The 23,616-nt window shown below is 42.0% G+C and overlaps 1 protein-coding gene across 12 annotated transcripts in view; it reads left to right on the plus strand.

The window, feature by feature from the left end:
• LOC118235505 (teneurin-4) overlaps positions 1–23,616 on the plus strand; it is a 247,925-nt gene that overhangs the window by 147,399 nt on the left and 76,910 nt on the right. For 7 of the 12 annotated variants that reach the window (XM_035432920.1, XM_035432921.1, XM_035432925.1 and 4 more), the window contains 7 exons: positions 2,149–2,363; positions 3,796–4,006; positions 12,621–12,722; positions 14,190–14,384; positions 16,972–17,172; positions 20,118–20,303; positions 23,113–23,139. In XM_035432920.1, coding sequence (XP_035288811.1) covers positions 2,149–2,363; positions 3,796–4,006; positions 12,621–12,722; positions 14,190–14,384; positions 16,972–17,172; positions 20,118–20,303; positions 23,113–23,139 — 1,137 coding nt within the window. The remainder of the gene's footprint in view (positions 1–2,148; positions 2,364–3,795; positions 4,007–12,620; positions 12,723–14,189; positions 14,385–16,971; positions 17,173–20,117; positions 20,304–23,112; positions 23,140–23,616) is intronic. The other 5 variants (XM_035432922.1, XM_035432923.1, XM_035432927.1 and 2 more) reach the window with 1 other exon arrangement.

Below are 23,616 nucleotides of genomic sequence, written 5' to 3' on the forward strand. Positions count from 1 at the left end.
TTACCCATGAGCTGAATGCTCCTCATCTCCACCTGAGCGAGGAGGATCGGCCCGCATCTCGCTCTGGGAACATTTCGCGGGGCGTTGTTTGATCCAAAGAGTTTTACGTGCAGAAGTCCACGCCGCAGACTATGTCTTGATTACTACTGTTTAAACTTTTCTAACATCAGTGTCAATTTATCTTTTCATAGTGTGATAGGAAGCTATATATAATAAGGCTGCAGATCTTTTATGTCATGCTAAATTCAATCTACAGCAATACATGAATTTGTTATGTGAGCCATTAAAGCCATTAAAGTAGGCAAGCATGTCGACTTGGAAATGACTTATTACAGAGGGTCGACTGTGCACAAGAGGGTAGGCTGCCGTCTGCCAGACGTGTTCTTGATCCCACATCTGTGTTCAAGCTCTGGGATCTGTAGTTTGGGGATTTATTTATACACAGATGGTTAAATTATTTGCATGTATGACACTGGTCTGTCTTTTGCATTCTGCTTTTTGCTGAGGATGAGATATGAGCATTCAGCAACATGAATCCTAGGATAACTTACTGCAGACAAGTATATTTATTATGAGAATTGCTCTGAAAAGCTGGAATTTCTGAAGTATAGCTAGTGCTGTACTTGGCTTTAGAAAAAATGCTGATTTTTTGCTATTCCATTTGTGTGTGCTAAAACCTTGTATTTTAAGCAAAAAGGTCAATGCCTTGTTATAAATAGCAGAACTAAAGACGTAGGCTACAGGCATAGAATACAATGATTGCCGTTTGGTGTGTGAGTGCGTGTGTGAATGGGTGAATGAGAAGCATTCATTGCATAGCATTCTGTGCAATTGTTGCTGGAAAAAGTTTAATATAAATGCAGTCCATTTGCCATTTACCTTTAACAATAAGTAATCACATTTGCAGTGGGTAACAATGCATGAAGCAAGCGATGACTTGACTGATGCTATACAGTGCATTTGCTGGTGCAGGGAGCACATTCTATGGTGGAGGGCACAGGTTGGTTTGCTCTCTTCCAAATTCATGGAGTGGCAGGGAGGCAGGCCTGCAAATTCAACGGGGCATGCCAAATTGGGAGTGAGGTGGAAAGGACGTTTTAAACTGTTTCAGAAAGGAGGGAAGAAAAAAATCTCAAAGCACATGTGCCTACCTTATACATCTCTGTCCTGTTCACAAACTACACAGAAAACTTTGGTCTTTGAAATAAATTCCTTTTCTGGGAATTCTTTTCTGGGAGTTGATCTTTTAACTTTGTCCAAGAGTTGAAACTGAAATTGGGCACGAGGCAGCAATACACCCTGGACAGGTCGCCAATCGATGGCAAGGCATACACTCCATTCGCTCACACACTCATACTGTACCTATGTACCTCCAGTTTAGAATACTCTGAGGAAACACAGGGAGAACATGCAAACTCCACACTATAAGGCCCTGGCCAGGATTTGAACCTGGACCTTCGTGTTGTGAGGCAACAGTGCTCTAACAGTGTTATTGTTAGATAACAGAACCCGCCTGCAAAATCATGGCTAACGTTCCCGACAATTCAATCTTATCCTGTCATTTGCGCAAATTTTCATTGGTCTGGAATCAATAACACTATTGTCCTCCCTGTTGATTTCAGTCTACTCCTACTGGGGTAGACTGAATCCTAATGAAAATGAGGTAGTTTCAGAAAGTATCACAATAAAGCCAAAAATAAAATTGAACTAAGTACATATACATATGTGTGAAAACCAGGGTTAGCCTACTGAGCAATACAAGGTTAAATGTTATGCGAGTCGTGGAGGAGAAAATGCAAAACCAAGGTTTAAGCTAACTGTTAACTACCAAACGTTACATTGAAGTATAAATTTGCCATAATTGTGTGCCTTATGTTACAAAGTAAACAGCTAATTGGTCATGTTAAATGTTAAAAATGTTGTTTTTGCTTGAAAATTAGGAGTTGAATCAAGCTCATGTACGCCTAATAAATTAACATCAAAATAATACTCTGCAAGGGATGAACCCTGAACACAAGCTGGAGTACAGGTCTGAAAATAAACTCCAGAAATAGTAACACTTTCACACTTTTCTGTCTAACTCCAGATGAATCCCAGAAATGTGCTGTATGTGTTTGTACCTCATGTGAGCTGTGTATTGTGATGCAGGCAAACTGGATGGCTGGTTCCCAGATGAAAGCTTCATAGACATGGGCGAGATTGACGTCGGGCGGAAGGTGGCCCAGGAGGTGCTCCCGGGGATTTTCTGGAGGTCCCAGGTGTTTGTGGATCACCCCATGTACCTCAAGTTCAACATGTCCCTCAGCAAGGATGCCCTGGTGGGCATCTATGGGAGGAGAGGCCTGCCCCCCTCACACACACAGGTTAGAGCCCCCCATGCACACACACAGTACACATATGTGCAGATGCCTATAGGTAAGCGCACACACACACCAACATGCACACAATGACACACACACCCACAAGTACATATGCACAAATGCACCCGCAGACATATGCATACACAGACCCTTACACATGTACACGTATGCACAAACAGACACACAAACACACATCAGGCTTTTCTGAAAAGGCGTTTCCTTTGAAAGTATGATGTTTCAGTTTGACGTCTGGAACAGTGCCTACACTGCATAACCAGATGGTCTCTTGAAGGTTGACCACTTTTGAATTACACAGAATAGGAGATGTACCTGCGTTTATTCCCACAATCAAATGTAAAGCTGTATTAATTTGTGCATATGAACCACAAGCAGTGCCAGATACCAGGATTCAAATTGTTAGATATTCTGTGCATGCGTGTGCCTATCGGGAATGACCGCATATCTGGCTTCTCTTCATTAGCATTTGCGCTTAATACACTCATGATTGTTTTGCCTGAAGCCTAGCAAATGCAGACACATATTGACACGTATTATTGGACACATGCAAGAAACCATCATTACAGTTTCATGCACTCAAAATCTCACAAATGACTAATTATACGTATTTGGACTGATCTTTTCAATGAAAGCACTGCTGATTTACAGATATTAACAGGACACAGGAGTACATCCTATCAGTAATTTAAGCAGGCAAGAAAGACAGGCTTTTCCTGGAACAAGTCAATTAATATATTTTATCAGCGCAAATGGCAACGCCGTGCTGGTTGTATGCGGACCAGCAAACCGGGAAAGGTTATCAGGCACAGACAGAAGACGAGCACACATCTTCTTGTTATTCACCCAGCTGTCTCTGACACAAGCCAATGCTGTATCATAAACAGTAACCTTACATTTATTTGCCTATAAATCACACAAGCATTAGAATAATGTGAAGCCCCCAAAACAGAGGTGTTTACTTTTTTGGGATTTAGAAGAAAAACATCCATTCATCCATCCAGTATCTATACTTCCTTATCCTGGGCAGGGTCGCAGGGGGTGCTAGAGCCTATCCCAGCATTGGGCAAGTGGCAAGAATACACCCCGGACAGGCCCCCAATCTATCGCAGGAAGAAAGACATTTTATAAAGTGTCATTATAAATATCAATTACAATTATACTTTTATTGTAATAAAAGTATAATTGTAATAGATATTTTAGACCTTTTTGATATTGTACTGGCATTAAAATATCTAAATATGGTTTGTATATTTGTTTATTGTAATTGCTATAGGTCTCCCAAAAAGCAAAAGATTAAAGATTCTTTGTTTGAAATGTAAATATATCTTCCACGTTTACTGCATAATCTGTCTCTGTAAGGGTAGTTTTCAGGTCTTTCGCTCAGACGATCAGGTCCCTCTGCACTTTGTGTCTGCAGTTTGACTTTGTGGAGCTGTTGGATGGTCGAAGGCTGCTGGTACAGGAGGGGCGGAGCCTGGAGAGCTCTCAGGACCAGCATCGCGCATTGGCATCCTTCTCCCGACACGACACCGGATTCATCCAGTACATGGACTCTGGCATCTGGCACCTGGCTGTCTACAATGATGGAAAAGAAGCCGAGCATGTCTCCTTCATCACCACGGCGATAGGTGAGCCCGCCCTTGCCCATTTATGTGGGATCGTACGTCACCATAGTAATAGTAAAGGTGACCCATCCATATTCATAGCATTTACACTCCATATTCTTACCACATGTTTTACCTGGTTTTAACCAAGTAGGCTTCAAGACTTGCTAAATCACAGTGGATAAGGGATAGCATATTAGACCACATAGATGGGGGGATGATTAAGTGTCCATACAGTATGTAGAGAGTCGTTTTAGTGGCAATTTCACCAGGACACTGGGGCAAACACCTCTTCTTTTTCTGAAAATTCAGTTGGAACATTAATAAGTGAGGAACTTAATTTAAAATCTCACCTGAAGGAAGGAAGGAAGTTGAAAGTTAAATCTCTACCATTAAAGACAGAACAAGTTGAAACACCTCAAAAAAAGGGACATGGTCAGGTCTGATTTTAACTGGAGATCATGAGAATTCCTGTCATATAGCCTCGGAAACTAGGAAGTCTACCTTATTTCGCAGGTGCATGTAGAGCAGTCTTTGCTTTTGTGTATCTCTTCATCCACCAATCCTGAGCTGGTATCAGCTACTGATACTACGGCGCTGGAACACAAGACTGAGCATGTGTGATAAGGAGGGGTTTGGAAGCACAGGGTGGGGGGTGGGGGCAGCCGAACAGCTGAAGTGCAGAAAAACCCATAACAGAGAGACGGAACCAACCGGAACCTTCCGCACCATGGCCATGCTCATGCTTGCTTGACGTCATCTGGACCCTAGGTTTTAGCACATGCAGTGTGCCTGTGGTGATTTCCTGTTATGGAAATGGGTCATCTGAACAATGCCCTTTAGCGAGAGAGAGAGAGCTCAAGAATGAGAAAGGGAGAGGGAGTGACAGAGAAAGGGAGAGAGGAAAAGAGAGGGGAGATGTGGTAGAGAGAGATGGGGGAAACAGAGAATCAGCCCTTTTTAAGAGAATAACAAAATGGCAGCATACGAGGATAAGGCCTGATCTTCTGAAAGCCTGTTTATTCCAGAGTGCTGGTTTTGTTTGTCCTTTTTTGCTGAATAAGCATTGTTCCTGAAATTACAAGTTAAAGCAATAGGCAAAAAAACATTTGGAGAAAAAAAATGGAGTTGGCCATTTTTCTAAATCATCAAAGCTTGCGCGTTGGAAAAATAAAACAAATTTGTTTTTCCCAAATCATGTCAAAAGCATTACCCCTCTCTTACTCCATTAACTCTGTCCTATATGGTTATGGTGCTCTACTTGCAAGCTGAATAAAAAGTACAATATGTGCGATTTAGTTTCAGAAAATGAAGGCAAAATCGTGGTGATCTAAATTAATAAATGGCCAAAAAAAAAAATATATATATATATATAGATAAATAGATATTTTTTCTACCACAGTCAAAATGAAGTCCCCACAGTCTCACTCATAAGTGCTAGTTAGCCCATTTGTTTCTTCTTTTAAAAGTTCATATTTGAAATGAAAATATCATTCAAACCTTATAGCATATTTTTTACAACTTTAAATACAATGTAACAGTGTGGAGGTAACAGCAGACACTGTAGTTACACTGTACCTTACAATTACAATTGTTACTGCTCACCTACCTCTGTAGTTGCAGTATAATTGCAGTTGCTTAGGCCACTTAATATACAACGAGACAGGAAAGGAATGTTATTTCTGCTTGTATTATGCATAGCTCTTCAATAAGTGTCCTGTAGCTTAGTCACCCACCTGCCCCTCCCCCATCCTCCCCACAATGATCTCATCCACTCCTCACAAGGTGTGACCAATCACAGCTGTTTGGCTGTTGTGATTTTTCAGTCACCAGCACACAGACACTGCCACCCCCATCCCCGGGCATTCTTTCAGCCGAGCTCGGCGTCCATGTCAGTCTTTGCTTTCTCCTGGCGGCTCTTTTTCTGCGACGCTTGGGATTTCCCAGCGTATTTGTTCATGCGTTTGTTCCGCTTAGACAGAGGGCCTGTGCCTCTCCCTCTTCTGTGGTCTGTGACAGTGTGCTGCTGTAGTTAAAAACCAGTCAGCGCTGAAAAAAGAACAACGAGCCCAGGGAGCAGCACTTAATTGGAACAAGCCTTGCAGCTTTGTTTCGTAGAGAGAGAAATATAGAAAAGCACAGATAGATAAGTCACCTCAGATCTTACATGGGGTAACACACTATTGTGTGGCATCTTGGGTTGTAATTAATTTGAAGCCTTGAGTTTTAATGAACTTCCATCTGCTGAAAAGTTGAATTTCAGGAGGCTTTGCAGGATGAGAGACGTAATTCTCGCTGTTGTGGTGGAATTTCCTAGAGACCTGATATTCACAGAAGGAAGCTCTTGTTTCTTGTCTGTAATAATCAAATCTAACAATGGAGAGCTGGTTTCCTGCCAAATTTTCTCCAATTATTTTCCCTAAACTACAAAGTGTAGTCAATGTATGGTAATTTGCAACTTAGATTTGAGATTTGCTGTGCGTAACGCAATGCCGTTTGAGTTTGTTCAGAGGGTTGTTTGTTCAGTATGACCCTTTTTTACAATAGCTGGAAATTTTACCTGTCAGGCTCTAATGGCTGTCAGAGGAGTAAGCGATATGGGTTTGCATGATGACATATTGCAAATGTGAGGCCCTATTACTGTGGATTTCCTCATGTTGTTACAGTAATGTGATGATACCTAATTTACTGTAAGAACATCCAGTGATGCCACAGTGACTCTCCAGGGCAAATACACAGGAGGATACCTCAAGCATATATAAACACATGCACGCATACACATGCACACAGGTAACATGCATAGTCCTTAGATTGTTGAGCAAACCATAATCAGTCATGGACAGTGTAAGAGATCATGCCTGAGTAAGAAGTTTTTGCATTCTCTTGCATTCTTATTTTGTATAATGTTAGAATCTATGCAGGAAGGCTCTCCATGTTAAGGTTTAAGGTTTAAACACAAGGTTCAAACCGTGTCCATCACAGAAGCCCCTCTGTTTTTTGTCATTTTACAGCAGATGCAGTGGAATTCACAATGGGAATAGCATCTGTTCTGTTGTATTTCTTAGAGGAAAATCAAACAGCAGAGCCCTGCAGATCTGGCATCTCTTCTTTCTCCACAAGCTCTGAGCTCAGATATGTGCTCCTGCTTGGTAGACGCTCCTTTCAGTTTACATGAGAGCCCCTCCATTGCCACTTGATGCAGCAGTATGCGTTTGTCTTTGCTTGCATGCATGAAAGAGAGATAGGGACATATCTCCGCTTGAACCACACACACACACACACACACACACACACACCATCCCCATCTCTTGGCCATGGAGGTTAAGATTGTCATCACTCAGTTCTCCCTGTATTTTTCCTCTCAATTCAATTCAGTTCAATTCAAGTTGCTTTATTGGCATGAAATACAAATGTAAAATAATAATAATTTAAAAATAATGATAAATGTAATACTATGTAACAATAACAGCATCAACAGCAACAGAAGTAAATCTCTCTCTCTCTCTCTCTCTCTCTCTCTCTCTCTCTCTCTCTCTCTCTTTATCTGTTTCCTTCAATCTCTCTCCTGCCACATTGTCAGCAATGATTGGCTCTCCTGAGAAAAGCAAGCAGTGTCCGGTCCGTCCATGTAGCTAACCTCTGACAGATAGAAAAGCTGCTTTGTTTCATGAGTTCTTGCTGGAAGCAGATCTTACCCTTTGGCACATGACAAGACAAAACCAGTTTCATTGTGTTTAATACTGATTTCTGAGATGCCAAAGGTGTGCTCTTCTGTTCCTGTCCCACATCCACTGTAAACTTAAGAATTTCAGCCATGGAAAATATGTACTTTCGACTTTGGAGCTTAAAGTTTAAAGGCAGAAAGAATGTCACTGTAAAATGGAATAGCAATTTCTTTTGCACACTATTTTTAACCCTTTAGACAACAATACATTTGCTGTAGATAACTGATTACAATTTTAACAATGGAAGATCTGTTTACAATAATCAGGAAGAAACCTGTTTTTCGTATGTTTGCAAGGTTTTTATTACTACCACATTTTGTGAAAATTTTCAGGGACTCTCCAGGAGTGTTCAGATGTTTTTTTCTTTTTCTGTTTTTAATTTTTTTGAGGACATCTATAGCATTTCCAATGACCCAGAATCTTGTTTGGAGTGACCATCAAAAAAAATCACAATTTATTAAATATAATAGTTATAATTTTTATGTTTGGCTGGCAGAAGTTTTTTGGCCCTTTCCGTTACTGATATCTTTTTTCAAGTTTTGCGGTAATGCCAAAATAAATAGATTTTTTTGTAAAAGATATTTCCATAAATATTTGTAAATTGTATTATTACAATTTTTCCTTCCTTATTGACTATATCATTGCTAAAAAAAATAATAGAATTTTTCAACTTTCTATCTATCGGAGTTTAACAGTATTACTGTATTTGTTTTGTATTATCTGGAGGATAGGTTGTAACTGTAGCCACTTTAATGGCTAAAAGTGCTTTAAGAAGTGTATTATCACTCAGTGAAAATGTGCAAGTTGTAACTGCAGTAAGAGAAAAAAACCCATGTGTGAACGATGGCTAGACCTTTGTTGATATTCTAGTTTGAAATTAAAACAATTTTTTGTCAGAGCGGTTTTATGTGAGATTCAAGGCCTTTAAATGTCATAGTCATTGTAAAGGTACGTACATTTTCTGTTCAGTTTAATGAATTATTCCCTTGGAGAAGGTGACGCCATGAATAAATACAAAACTGGGATGCAACTACAGAGTCTGCCAGGGTGCTCTCGTCAAAAAGTGTCAAATGCTTCACTTTCCATGACTTATTGTTAAAATAACCTGATTATATACATATATACCTCATGATTGTAATTACAGAGTGTGCATTCATAATGTTTGGGGTATGAATACCGAGTATGCCAATTGCTCCATCTGTCCATTTTATCAGTAGGCTGCATGGTAAAATTAGTGCTGTATCTTACAGAACCTCAGTCCGTAGTATTGAAGTATTTTAGGCTTTAACCATCAATATTATACAGTATTTGTTATTTACATACGGTGTCCTGTTACACATTTTACCATCTGTTTATGACACAGAGTCAGGTGGTAGGCTAAGAATCTCTATGGGTATGTGGGTACCATTTAAAATTAGAACTGACAAAGATCCTGAGGGATCAAAACGATGTGTGTTGTCCTGATGAATGATGGACCAGCTGCTCAAAGCCGCTTTGGGGAGGAGGGTCTGGGCCTGGAGCTAGTGTGGGGGATAGAGGGGTGATTTTCTTTCTAACATTCACATATAGATGCACTTACACACACGCTGTTCCACACATACATACATACGCATTATGGGTGTGCATAGACGTCGCTATTTGTATCTGTATCTGTATCTGTTCAACCAACAAAATGATCTGTATTTGTATCTGTATCTGTATCTGTTCAACCAACAAAATGATCTGTGTCTGTATCTGTATTCGGATAGAAGACAGGAAGTGGGCGTGGTTTATACCGGGAGTCACGTTAAATCAAGCAAATGTTGTATTTTCTAACCTAATATTCATTGGCAATTCAATGGCATATAATTAATTATGAAATATATTTCCAAATCCTCATACTGTCATCTCTCTCTCTCTCTTCATTTTTAACTAAACTAAGTTTTATGAACTGTCTGAACCCCAGCACCACCCCCCCCCCCCCCCCCCTTAGCTGGGGTACATTGAACAATCAGAAACAGAAAAAAATGTTTTATAAATCGAAAGATTCTGTTTTGCATTGGAAATAGAAACTATTTACAGTAAAGATATTTACAAACATAGCCTTCTGTTGAAGGGAATAATCTTAAATCTCAATGATGCTGCGTTCGCGTTTCTTGATGTGTTAACGTTACAGTTCGCTAGGTAAACGTGAATTACTACATTACAACAGTAATTACATAACAGTAATAGCCTACATGAACTTTTTTTGGCCTGTTTTATTTTTATTTATTTATTTATTTTCCCCTACTGAACTAAGTTTGGATAGACTGCAAACCATCCATATTTTCCCTTGGTGGCAACTGTTATCATGAATGGACTGAGACATACAGCATGTTACTTTAAATCTTAAACGGATGAATATTGACTGAAATACAAGGTAAAACGTCGGTTTTTTCAATATTTCGACTGGGTTTTTAATGGAGGAAATTAACACATACATACAGCTAAGAACTGCAGGTTCTAAGCTTGATTTTGAGGTATAGGTTGCGGGGTTTGAAAGAAATCCAGCTGCCACACCAGGCTTGTGTCTCGCTAGCTCCCGCACCTCCTCCTCGATGCGAGAGTTTCCTTGAGTGATAGCCGGGAACGGTCAGCTCTCAGCCCGCTGCTTGCTGTGCGCTGACTCGGTGGGGGCGACTACAGAATATAGTGGTTACTTTTCAATAATGTGCAGTAAATGAAACGACTAGTTAGTGAAATCAAAGTGCTGTTGCAAACAGAATGGGCATTTTTATCTAGTGGCCATCCACAATGATATGAATCGATTTGAAGAAACATAATGGCTGACGCATAGAACTTATTTATTAAACGTTTTGCAACGCAGTGGCTCAAAGTTTGTTGGTGTGTGTAACTGGTGCCGCCTCTCTCTCTCTCTCTCTCTCTCTCGTTAGATAGACGTTAGATAGAGGCTATGAGTACTCGTCATGAAGCGTACTTTTTTCCCCCCCGAATCCGAATAATAACGAGCAACTTCGGGTTGAAGAAATATCTGTTTCCATCACATTATTCATGCTTTCCCGAATACGGTATTCGGATTCGGATACATCCCTAATACACATACATTCACACTCACGCACACACATTCGCATGCATGTACATACACATATACCAACACAACAGGTATATGCCTCAATCCAAATTTTGACCTGCCAATAACCCTCCCTCCCACACACAGGAACTCTGCTTCCTCTTCCCTTCACCCAATTTTACCAAAAGTCTTGTTTCCCCTTGCCTAATTTGTTATTAGTACGTCAAACCACTTTTTGTCTGCCTTGCCCCCTTTTGTCCGATATTTTACTACTCTGTTATGGAACCTCATACAAGTGCACAATAATTAAAAGAAAACATTGTGTGTTTTGCACAGTAAAAGTGTGTGTTGGAGCTCTCAAGTCTTGTGTCAAGACTCCTCTGCTGAGCACCTCAACTAATTAGGGTTACGGTTATAATTTGATATTTTGAGTATAAACCAGCTTTACACCAGGTAAATTAAAAAACTGCTCCCAATGGTCTGTTAGGGGTTGGCTCAGCAGGGAACCAGTATCATCACTGTATATTATATATTTAAATATTTAATATTGGTATTTAACCCAGGTATATATGTTGGGGTGACATAGCTCAGGAGGTAAGACCGATTGGCAGTCGGAGGGTTGCCGGTTCAAACCCCGCTCTGGGCGTGTCGAAGTGTCCTTGAGCAAGACACCTAACCCCTAACTGCTCTGGCGAATGAGAGGCATCAATTGTAAAGCGCTTTGGATAAAAGCACTATATAAATGCAGTCCATTTACCAGGTCTGACTGTTCAAGCAGTGGTTAAGCTCATATTGGCAGGTACTGCAGGACACTAAAGTAGGTGTATACTTAGTAAGAAGTAGAACTTTTTGAGCAATGAGAACAACTAAAGAACAAGAACACGCGGTGTTGTGTGTTCTCACGGTGTAGTGTGCGACAGCCCCCAGGGAGAACTTTTAGAAAATGTCTTCTGTGTTGTTTCTTGTTCTCTGACCTCCCCCTCTCAGCTATTGGTCCAAATATTGTTGGTTATGTCACGGTTGAGAGTTCAGAGGGCGGACTTCACATGCTAATGTACGTAGAGTCAACGCCAATCTCTCTTCTGTAGAGATGGGATTTCTGTGAGTTCCCGCATGTTTGATGGATGGTGCTACTTGTTTCATCAAGTCATCAAAACGCCTAGCACACATTCGGAAATAAGAGAAGTGGACCCCCTCGTCTAAACTCCGCATTTGCCGAATGTACAGACAAAACTCCATTCTCTGTCCTACTCTGATTTAGAGGGCGAACATACCATCTCCTTCGCCTTTTTTTCTTCTTTTGCATAGCTAGATATACTAAAGCCACTTTAAACACTTTAAACTTTTTGTTTTGTGTTGTTACATTACATTACAGGCATTTAGCAGACGCTCTTATCCAGAGCGACTTACACAACTTTTTACATAGCATCCATTTATACAGCTGGATATATACTGAAGCAATGCAGGTTAAGTACCTTGCTCAAGGGTACAACGGCAGTGTCCTTACCCGGGAATCGAACCTGCGACCTTTCGGTTACAAGCCCAGTTCCTTACCCACTGTGCTACACTCCGTCCTACACTCCTCCGTTGTGATCTTGCGTAGCCCTTCTCTTTATACATCCACAGCATAGCCGTGAGACGGAGGTCTGGGCGAGATTCCAGCCCCGGTTAATAGCTTCCTAGTAATTATTATGCGCCCCCCAGCGACGTAGAGTGACATTAAACGGTGCGGTGTTCTCACTGAGTATACCGACAACAGTGTTTGTGGACATGTTCTCCGGTGGTTCTCAATCCTGAAGTTCTTTCTTCTTACTGAGTATATCGCCAGCTTAATACACATGTTCCCCTTCAATGGTTCCCCCAGACTCCATTGACGACTGCCCCAGTAACTGCTTCGGGAATGGCGACTGTGTTTCGGGGACCTGCCACTGCTTTCCTGGCTTCCGAGGCGCAGACTGTGGTAGAGGTAAGCTTCTGTTCTTTATTCTCTCTCCCTTTCTTTTCCTTTCTCTCTATACTTCTTATCCTTCCTCTTTGTGCTCTCTGCTCTTCGCTCCCAAACGCTGCCTTTAAAGCTGAGTGGGATCATGTTCTGCTAACCCTTGTTCCATATGCATTAGGTGTGTGTTATGTAAATAACATGAGTTCAAACACTGTTTATACTACGTACGGAAGAAACACTTTGGAGACAGATTCCACCAACTATTTACTGCATTTGAAATTCAGCATTACTGAATAAAATTACTATTTACTATTTATTTAAATTTTAGTGGAACAGAGCTTTGGCATACTGTGTTCTGAAAACAGCATTAGTAGTTTTATATATTTGTTGTCCTCTGCTGATCATTTCCAGTGCTCAAAATAACATTCTACCCTCTCAGGAATCGTACTGTCCGCCTCCATCTCATTTGCTCAAAGGAGCCGACATCCAGCAGATGGAACGACGCTTTAGATAGCTTTTATGTGTTCTTCAGCTTCTTTTGGGAAGGGAGCTTCTGGCTAATTCAAGCCAGACTGTCGTATTTTCCAAAATGTCGCTTGAAAAGCACGTAGAAGCACATGAAGGTGCAGCTCACGTTATTTTGAGTCTCTGGCCCCTTTGAAGTCTTCAGTTGTTCTACAGATCATCAGTGCCACATTGATCGGTCCCCTTACAGTTCAGCAGTTTTCGATATGGTTGTCAAATCTAGACAGCCATTTTTCTCTAATCTGTACTCCAGGCTTTTGAGTCTCTCACACAGGTCTTAATCCCTGTCAGTTTTTTTTTCAGTATGCTCTACACATCTAAATAGGCACATTATCAGATCTCTGCGGGAGACAGAGTCTTATCTTATTTTTTCAAAAAGCTATGAAGATCCATGAAATCCACACAAGACCATCTTTGAACCTCCCTAAAGACTGTTTTGGCATGGAAACAAATACATAAGTTAACTAATGCAAAAATCAAAATAGCAGATAAATAACAAAGGCAAACATTAGTTTTTTAAAAACCTGGAGTGGAATCATTCATTGTCACAAAACAGATTACTGTATTACTAGGTCAGCAACTCTCTTTGGTCATCCTCAATTTCACCCTCAATACAGTAATCATTGAATATATATTTCTTGTGCAATTATATATTCAACTGTTGCAAATTGTTGTTTTCGAAGTCAAATGAAAATATTTGAAACCATGGGAGAAGACCAGCAGATCTAACTGAACAGATTTATATGCTCACAGAACAAAATTTACTTGGATTCCATCAACATTTGATCTTTGACTTACCGAAAAATACAAGTGGTAGTTCTGTATTTCACAGTGTTTTGTGAGTTAATGATTCCATAACTTGTGAGGAATAATAACTATGACTTGATTGTGAGGTCAAAGTTAAGGTCAATTATTTATTGAACCCAGCCATTCTTAGATTTTTTGTGTTTTTGCCCCTCTCCAAAGCCTCGTGTCCTGTACTGTGTAGTGGGAATGGACAGTATCTGAAGGGGAGGTGCGTGTGCCACAGCGGGTGGAAGGGGGTGGAGTGCGACGTGCCCACCAACCAGTGCATAGACCTCACCTGCAGCAGCCACGGAACCTGCATCGTGGGCACTTGCATCTGCAACCCCGGATACAAGGGAGAGAACTGCGAGGAAGGTGACTATGGCCTGCGTGTGGGCACCAAACCTAGCTTAGATAATGAGCTGGTTAGATAAGGGAAATGAAACAGAGGTTAGGGAAAAGGGGAAAGGAATTTGTTGTCTGATTAATTGTAACCACCAAAATGCCTACTGTAAGTTTTGAAAAACGTGTTCTGTATTATCTCTTAATTTTATCAGCAAGCTTCAATATTCAGTTTAACATATTTATTTCACTGAATATTGAGTGTTGAATGTTCTCAGGGCTCTGCAAGTGTGTTGTCTAATTTTATTGGTATCTGACATAGTGTTTCACAAATATGTTTGACCCAGTTCTTGTGGACACTGTAGTCAGAGAACCTGATTTCAGATTCCTCTTGATGAAAATGTTTTTACCAGTCAGGTCCGTTTCAGAATCCAGTTTTCATTTTTCAATTAGAATATATGTCTGCTAATATTTTTTTTCCATTCTTTTCTTTTCTTCATGTTACTCTGATATAATTTCCTCATAGTTCAGTTACCTTTGTTTATAATGTTTAGAATCATGTAAGTTATGGTCTGGAAAAGGCTGTCTTCAAATCTTTGTCAAGATCTAGTTAAGTAAACATTTCAGCTTTGTGCGTTAAATGTAAGTCTTTCATCTTTGAGTCTGGCCCAATGTATTTGATGTGGCATTCTCTGAAAACGTATTGCACTGCACAAACCATGAGCATCTGTTTGCCTCGGTCAAACAAGAAGCATTGATCGGTATTAACAGAATTCCAGGTCACCACCTTCATCGATTGCCGCCCTTTTCCCACCCAGTTAAACAAAACGGCCGATTTGGGTCCCACCGTTTCACCATTAACGAGACAAAACTATTCCTTTGTTATCCAAAATCCCATAATCTCGATTTTGGCGAAAGTGGAGGGGAAAGCATGACTTTCCCAGTCCCCTTGCTGAAGGGATAAGAAGTGCTGAGATAAGATTGAAGTAGCTATTGTCTATGACAGCTCTTGAAGGGGCACGTTTCTAGATGAAAAATGGGCCATTGGACTATGATAAATGGGGGTTCCTGACACCCCGTAGACCGTCTTTCTATTTTGGGTCTGATGTGGGCCATAAAGAGGGGAGGAGAGCGCGGGCAAAGGCCCCTTTAAGATTTTTACCTTTTTTTCTCACCGACCTTCAGTTGTAATGATTAATTGCCAAGAGAGACGTTCCTGTCAGTTAGCCAGTGATCTTTGCGCCTTGAGCCCTAGCCATCTGCTTGGAGATGAGAAGTCCTGCCTTCCCCGTTATAGTGCTCTTTATACCTATTTGTGTTATGGTAAATAGGAGTTGCCATGGTTTGACCACCACTACCCGTTGTGTCTAGTTTGGCATTCACTGGCTGTCTGAAAACGGGTATTGTTGTTATTGTAGTTTGTAGGGCAGGGCATTGCATTTGCCAGCCTGTACATGAGGCATGTCGTCAATGGTGATGCTTAAGGAATGATCGTCACGCTTATTTCTACCAACACCTCACACACCCTATGGAATTATTGCCATGTGCATACTCACTAATGTTTTGCTCCACAGCAAGATCACAACTTACTAATACGATATGATTGTATCTTGAATATTTGAACTTGTCTAGCCCTTGTTTTTATGTTTTGAGTTTAGCTTATGAAATATCCCCTGCCTTTTCAAGTAGTGTTGTTTTATTTTTCGACCATATAGCATTGTGGCTAAGAGGTACCCACCAGCTTGGTTTTTCCTCATGTTGAGATACCTTCTCTTATGTGAATCCTGATTTCCAGTTACTACTACAGTGTTAAGGGGAATACGGACGGCACTTTGTTGTTACTCTTGGATTGACTCTGTGTTATTCAGGGAAACGAAACCATGGTGTGGAGGATTCCACTTCAAAACATAATGATCTTTGACTGTCATGGGATCCAAGGACAGGTTTTCCATTAGTTGTTGCTTTATCTGTGTTGTATATGGGTGTGCAGGTTTTTACCCTTGATATCTCAACCGATTCCATCATTCAGCAGCTTTTGCCCTATGGGACTGAAGGGTCCCCTACTGTCATTAAGCTGGAATGCATAATATTCTCATACTAGTAATAGACTGTCTTTATGTAGTGCCTTTCATGATTTCAAAGCACTGTAAAGTGAAGGAGGGAAACTCATTTCATCCATGAGCAATGTTTAACATCTGGGAGATATACAGGAGCCATTTTGCTTCAGAAGACTCTGCACTCATCAGATGAGATGGAGAGGGAGGGAATTACAGAGCTGATTAAACTGTGGGATGATTAAATGTCCAGATTGAGAGAACCACACTTGGGAGTTTTTTCAAAGCCAGAGAACTCCCTAATCAATGAAATAGGGGCTATGGGATATTTAAAAGATGATCAAAGATGAAAAAATGTAACAAAAAACTAGTGGACCCATTTTCTTTTTTAATGCATATTTTATTACTTTTCTCTTCTAATAGTGAGTGCCGCGTATTCAAGAAGCAGCACCTTAACAACACGATATAAAAATTGAAGAAAAGAGGGAGAAGAACAAACCAACACACTGGAAAAAAGTTGAAACCCATTTTTTTTTAGTCACAGTGGTTCCTCCTGTCTCTTCCAGTGGACTGTCTGGACCCGACCTGCTCTGGACGAGGGGTGTGTGTTCGAGGGGAGTGCCACTGCACAGTGGGCTGGGGGGGTTCAAGCTGTGAGGACCCCCGAGCCTCCTGTATGGACCAGTGCTCAGGGCACGGTGCCTTCCTGCCTGAAATCGGCACGTGCAGCTGTGATCCGAACTGGTCCGGACATGATTGTTCGACAGGTGAGTGAGTCCCTTTAAGCCTTTGCTGGGTCTATATTCTGCATTTACGAGGTTTTACTCCAAAGCTATAACTCAAGGGGTTGCTCTGCAGCCAGCTGTCAGTGGTCAACGTCTACAGACATGTTACACCACCCTTCGATGCTCTTACACTATACAGTGTTGTTGTTGAATACTGTAACGTATGCTGTTGTGTTACATACTGCAGCATTCTTGCTGTAGTGTTACATATCTCGTATGTATTCTCAGTGAATTGGACTGAATGTGTTGTGCTGTCTTGTGTTGTTGTGTGGTGTGTTGTGTTGTTCTGTGTTGTGGGGGTTTTGCTGATGATCCCCTGCCCACTGCTGCTCACAAAGCCACCAGGACTCATCACGCATCACTCTTTTACTCTTTCACTGTCCTTCATCCTTTTAGCATAGTTACGATGGGTCTGTCTCATTTAAAAAAAACAGTGTCTGCGCAGGCAGCATTGGAAGGCAGAAAGGCATGGAGGCACATCTCATTCTAAAGTTAGCATGAAACGATGCCTGCCAAGGTGCCTTCATTCAGGTGATTCTGAAGGCAGCATTGTTCGTATCCTTCGGCGAGTAGGACATCCCGTAATTCTGTAAACATCTCAGAAATGAACTGTCAGAATGGAAGACATCCAGCAGGCTGAGCTTGTGTATAAATGTAAGTGATATCATATATTATTTTATATTATATAGTCTTATATATTTCATATTGAAAAATGAACAGGTAGACTGAGAGTAGCGGTTGAAAGGGTTGAGTGATGGATGTGAATAAATAGAGTGGACTTTTGTCTGAGCCTCAAAAACCTCAAGTGAGCCTCAAGTGTTGCCTTGGAAGCCGGTCCCAGTTCAGATTCATACTCAGGCTCCTTCGGAAACATTGCTAATGAAGAACGGTGACTAATCAGGCAACGAAGCAGTGGGTAGCTGCCTTCCAAATTAAACAAAGCCTCTATATGCAGGTAGAGTCATAGAATCCTTTCATTTAAAAAACACATCTGTGACACTTCTTCCACTGCATGCTAACCTGGTGTAGTTGAGCTGAGGGGTAAAACAAGAAAACAAGGACAATGAACCACCTTCGTTTAACATTTCCAAACAATATCTCAGTCTGGTTGAGGCTTTGACTTGTATGGAACCAGCATAATTTTGAGATAGAATATACCAATTTGTTTTAAAATGTTGATATGATATGATTCTAGTAATCATATAATAATTTCTTGCCATTTTTCCCCCAAAAACAATATTAATTTACTGTTCCTGGAAAATAAGATTATATTTGGCTGCATTAATGTCAGAATTACATCTGCTTACTTAGTCATTCACTTCTGTCTGCTACTAATTGCAGCCTTCATGAGGTATTTACTGGAGAAGCATTCAATTCATTAATTATTCCATTTGCATCAGTTAAGCAGACGTGAGTTTGAGAGTCAAAGCTTTCCTGGATAAGAATAGCACATTTTTGTTCTTATGTAAAACAAGAATGCTGTGGCTCAGTTAACAACTTTGTGTGTGTGTGTGCATGTGTGTGTGCATGTGCATGTGTGTGTGTGTGTGTGTGTGTGTGTGTGTTTGTGTGACTACATTAAGTCTCTCTGAATGAAGTGCTTCGCAGACACATCTAATTGAAAAGACGCATGATGCGATATTAAGAGCATTTGCATAATTCAAAAAGCCTTATTCAGTAATTACCAAGGAGGAGGAATCTCTCTTCAGAACTACTTACTTTGTAATGCCATGTTATGCACTGTGAGTAAGAGACTTCTGCTAATACAGTATAATTTTCAGCAATAACAAAAGAGGTAAGGCATACTGTAATTAACTCAGTCCTGACTCGATTCAGCAGACATTGTGGACTCCAGATGGCCTTGGAAGTAAGTTTGGCTAGATGGCTTGGAATGCATTCAGTGTCTCTTTCAAGTCGAGATACCACTCACAGAAGGTCAATTTGAAATTTATCGCAGCTGCTCACAGTGAGAAAGAAAAAAAAGCTTTGTCAGAGTTCTATAAAGGTTTTCACATTCCCTGTCAAGATATTTTTTATTATTTTGTTTTTTCTTTTAGCCGGTGTTATTTTTGCCCTGTCCTCCCTGTTATCTGCTTTCTGGAGTTTTGGAGTCAGGGAGTCACGCTAGGGGTTTGAGAGCAACTGATCCTGGATCACTGCGGTGACAGAACAAACTTGGCAGATTAGCAGTATTTGTCCTCTCTGACTTCCCACACATCATCCTGAGCCCGCCTGGACCTCGCCAGTAATAGGTCACTACGGCAAAGGACTGCTTAAGAAACACTGTGATGCTGTAACAGTTTGTGTGGAGTCTGCGCTGCTTTTCTTGACGGAGAAGGGAAGAACAGCACATAGGGATAAATGCGTTAAGATGTTTGTTTTCCATCTAAGCGATACGGTTGCTTGTTTCGTGACCTAAAGGATGCACTTACTCGCGGGCCTGGGCTGCATTACCATAGCTGTTCACCGGTATTAAATTAAATCTGACATGTTTCAGTTCATTCACAAAGAAACAATTGGGGTTTTTTTTCTCTTTTTGAGCTATTGTTCATTTTTTCTTTTTTCTTCATTCCCCATGACACAAAAAGAAGAATTTCCAAAAGAAGGAAGAGAGAGGAGACGAGTAGGGGGTTCGGGGGGGGGGATAGATCAGTCAGCTAAGGCCTTTGCAAGCCATGTCCTCTCCATTGTAATCTACTTATTAGATTCTTATTGTCAAAAGGGATTACCCTTATGAGGTGAAGGAATTTCCTTTCAGTCACCGTCGGACAAGGTAGTGGAGCGTGGCCGCTTCTCACTGACAATAATTCCTGGGATTTGTCTTCCCCCTCCATCCCTCCCTCCCTCCCTTCTCCTGCTCCTCCTCCTGTCTCTTCTTCCTGTCCCCCCCCCACCCCCACCCCATTTCCCTCCCCTCTCTCCCACAGAGATTTGTGCATCGGACTGTGGCGGCCACGGCATCTGCGTGTCGGGCACCTGTCGCTGTGACGACGGCTGGATGGGCGCGGGGTGCGAGCAGAGGGCGTGTCACCCGCGCTGCAACGAGCACGGCACCTGCAAGGACGGGAAGTGCGAGTGCAGCCCGGGCTGGAACGGAGAGCACTGCACCATCGGTAGGGAGGAGAGGAGAGGAGGAGGGCGGCTGGGTTCAGAGTAGTGATGAAGGAGGGAGGCTTCACTACGCCCAAAAATGGGCGGAGATCGAGTACTCTGGCAGTGACTCACTTATTTGAGCTAGTCCTTGTGTTTTTCTGTGGAGAGCAAAAATTCTTTTGATTTGTTTGTCAAGTCAGTGATTGACAGCTCGGCGTACTGTAGCTCCACTCATTATGGGGTTGAGGAACCCTCAATCTCCCATCACTAGTCTTGAGGTAGCAAGGGGAAGGGTTTGGGTGGGGGTGGGGGGGGGGTGGTAGTTCATGACGGGGGGACGGAGTATTTGGGGGGGTTGGTGGAATAAAAAGGGTTGGAAAAAGCATGCTTAATTGAATTTGTGCAACTTAGCTTAGCATGAGCAGGTTTGCGCAGGGATCTGAGGCTTGACTTCATGCATTTTAATGTGGGAGCGTGCTAGCCTCGTCCTTTCATTTCTCCTCCTCCTCCCCCCATCTATCATCCTTCACCATTTCCATTATTATTTTTCACGTTTCTTTTTTTTTGGGTGCCTGATTTCAAATGCAAACATTTTGCAAGCTTTATGACGAGCCGCGCAGCCACTGGAAAAGGCATTCTTTTAGGGAAGAGTCAGTTGGCTGGAACAAAAAAAAAGAAAAGGAAAAAATCCGTTTGGTTTGAGTTAGAGTTTAGCATTTATTACGCTGTGCTTCCTCTGACAAAGGTTCCTACCGCAAGTTTAAAACCTCAAAAAAAGTCTGGTGCACGCTTTGGTCCAGTAAGCTGTTTTCATTTTATCCGACTTGGCTTCAATCTCCAAAGTAAGCTACAAGCTAAACGAATTAACGGCCTCTCACATTGAGTAATTGTTCACTGATGGCATTCAGCCACGCAACAAGCGATTTCTGAAGATTACAGCGATCTGGATTCATTAGCAGCCGTGGAGGAACATTGAGTCCCGGTGTACAGGTACAGGCACCCCGATCGAGCAGCGGCGTGTGACAGCTGCCCAGGAGGCCTCTAAGTGTTTGTGTTGGCAGGGCATCGCAGAGCCTGGCAGGGTTCACTCTGCACAAGGCCAGGCAGCGAGATGGAGGCTGCAGTGCAGATGAGCTCTGATACTCCACTGCTACAAACAGCCAATGCATTGTAATCACCCCCTCCGTTCTTCTCCTGGAGATAATCGCGATGAGAACGCTGATGCCAGGCACGTAGACCAACTGGCACCAAATCACCAGCGTTTCTTCTGCAGTCTGGGCAAATCAGCATGGATTTTATGTAGTACTATGCGAATTACAGCTTTAGCACTTCCACAGACTTACTGAGTGAGGCAGTTCTGTAAACATGTGGACTAGCAGAGTAGAGATTGCATCTAAGGACAGAAGGCTAATGTTCTGTTATGGGGAGGGGCATTGTGTACTTGAAAACCCAATATCCATTTCTGAATAGATGCCAACTGCACTTTGTATGCAGTGTGTGCACGTGTGCTGGTGTAAAATATCTGCGTGAGGGAGCTTGCCAGTCTCGATGTTGTGTGCGTGCATGTTTGAGAGGGAGTAGGATTTCCAGCTTACCTCCGGGTTTTCCCGTTGAATCGCCTAGCTCTCTGTCTCTCCAAGTTGGCCCGAAGTGTGGATCGGTGCCATCCACTGGAACAGCCAAGTCAAACAAGAAGACACGCCGAAAAGCTCTCTTTTCCAAGAATGCCTTGCTCCACATCTCCCTATGCACTATTCCTTTTCCGTGTCCTGTTGTCCCTGTTCCAAAGAACGGCTTTTGATTTCCCCCCTGAATGGGAGATGCCTGTCCTCAGAAGCCCTTCTTTGTTTTGCCATTAACGTTACTTTCCCTAACATCTCTAATAGTGTTGTTTATCAAACGAGGTGCAGCATCCCCTATGATAAAGGAATCAGTAGGTAAACAACGTTAGCCCTTTACACATTTCAGCTAAAGACAATATTGCATCTTAAATAGATTTGGTGCTGGGGTGGGGAGGGGGCACGAGGTAACGACAGATAAAAGAGAAAAATGGCTGTCATTAAGGTGAGAGCGTATTCCTGAATTAGACCTACGGAAGACTCTTTTTCACAAAGGACATTAGGGGATGTCTTCAGCTGCAGCTAACAGAAGACGAGTTGCACAAGTACAGTCTGTGAATGTTTAATACGCTGTGCCTGCATTATTGATATCCCTCTTATATATTTCATATTGAAAAAAGACATTCCAGTCTGGAACCTCTTTGAGAGAGAGTAGCAGAGTCCATTAAGAAGAAGAAAAAAAAGTCTCAATCTAAAATGGAATTCCATTATTAGAGTTGAAAGACCCGAGTCGTAATGAAAATGTTCGTGTGCCTCCCCACACGGACTGTCTTGATGATTTCCTCCTGGGGTCGTAATTTGCATCTCCTTTCGCTTAATACCACATCAGTATGTAGATGGATGCCCCCCCAACACCTGTAGTCTGAAATGTTTTTTTTTCCACTGTAACCACCCTGTCATGATAACACAGCTCAGAAGGGGGGAGAGTGTCCGTTGAGTTTTTTATATACGCCTACGCGATCAGTGTTTGTAGGGATGGTTACTGCTCAGCCTTGGTAAACAGGAAGCAATTGAGATGTTACATTCACATTCTGTCTGTCTTTCTGTCCGTCCCTCCCTTGTTCCTCTGCCTCGTGCTTGCTGCGATGTTTGCATTGCATGCTGGGAATTTCACCATTGCTGGGCTGAGTGCCCAGCGGTCATGTGTCCGTGGGTGGAAATGGCACTGTTCAATTTCCCTTAAATGTCCTCCTGTCTTTTATCTCCCAAGCTCACTATCTGGATAAGGTAGTGAAAGGTATGACCGCCCTCCTCTCTTCCTTTCCTTCCATGTGTTTTTCTTTTATTTACCCTTCATCAATGAGTTATCACAGCAGTTTCACACGATCCAGCCTGTCTTCCGTCAGGTCCCAGGCCCCTGCATCACCACTGGCCGCTCCACCCCCCCCCCCCCCCCAACCCCCAACCCCCAACCCCCAACCCCCATCACCCTGTGCACCCCTGGTTTTACCGTGGCGACATGCAGATCAAGAAATTTCCATCTTCCCTCTGTCCAGTGGCAACCCCCCCACCGCCACCCCCATATAGCCATCCTGCACCACACACACGGTGTGGATACCCACAATCCCACCCCCTGTTAAAAAAAAAAAAAAAAAAACATGCCACTGATTGCTGGAAACACTTTGCTGCGTCATCATGTGGGCATGGCTTGCACTCAAAAAAGCACAATCATAACTTTATATTAATTGGTTTCTGTGTGAATTTATTTATTATT

This window comes from Anguilla anguilla, chromosome 9 (assembly GCF_013347855.1).
Source record: "Anguilla anguilla isolate fAngAng1 chromosome 9, fAngAng1.pri, whole genome shotgun sequence".
In the NCBI taxonomy this organism is placed as follows: domain Eukaryota; kingdom Metazoa; phylum Chordata; class Actinopteri; order Anguilliformes; family Anguillidae; genus Anguilla; species Anguilla anguilla.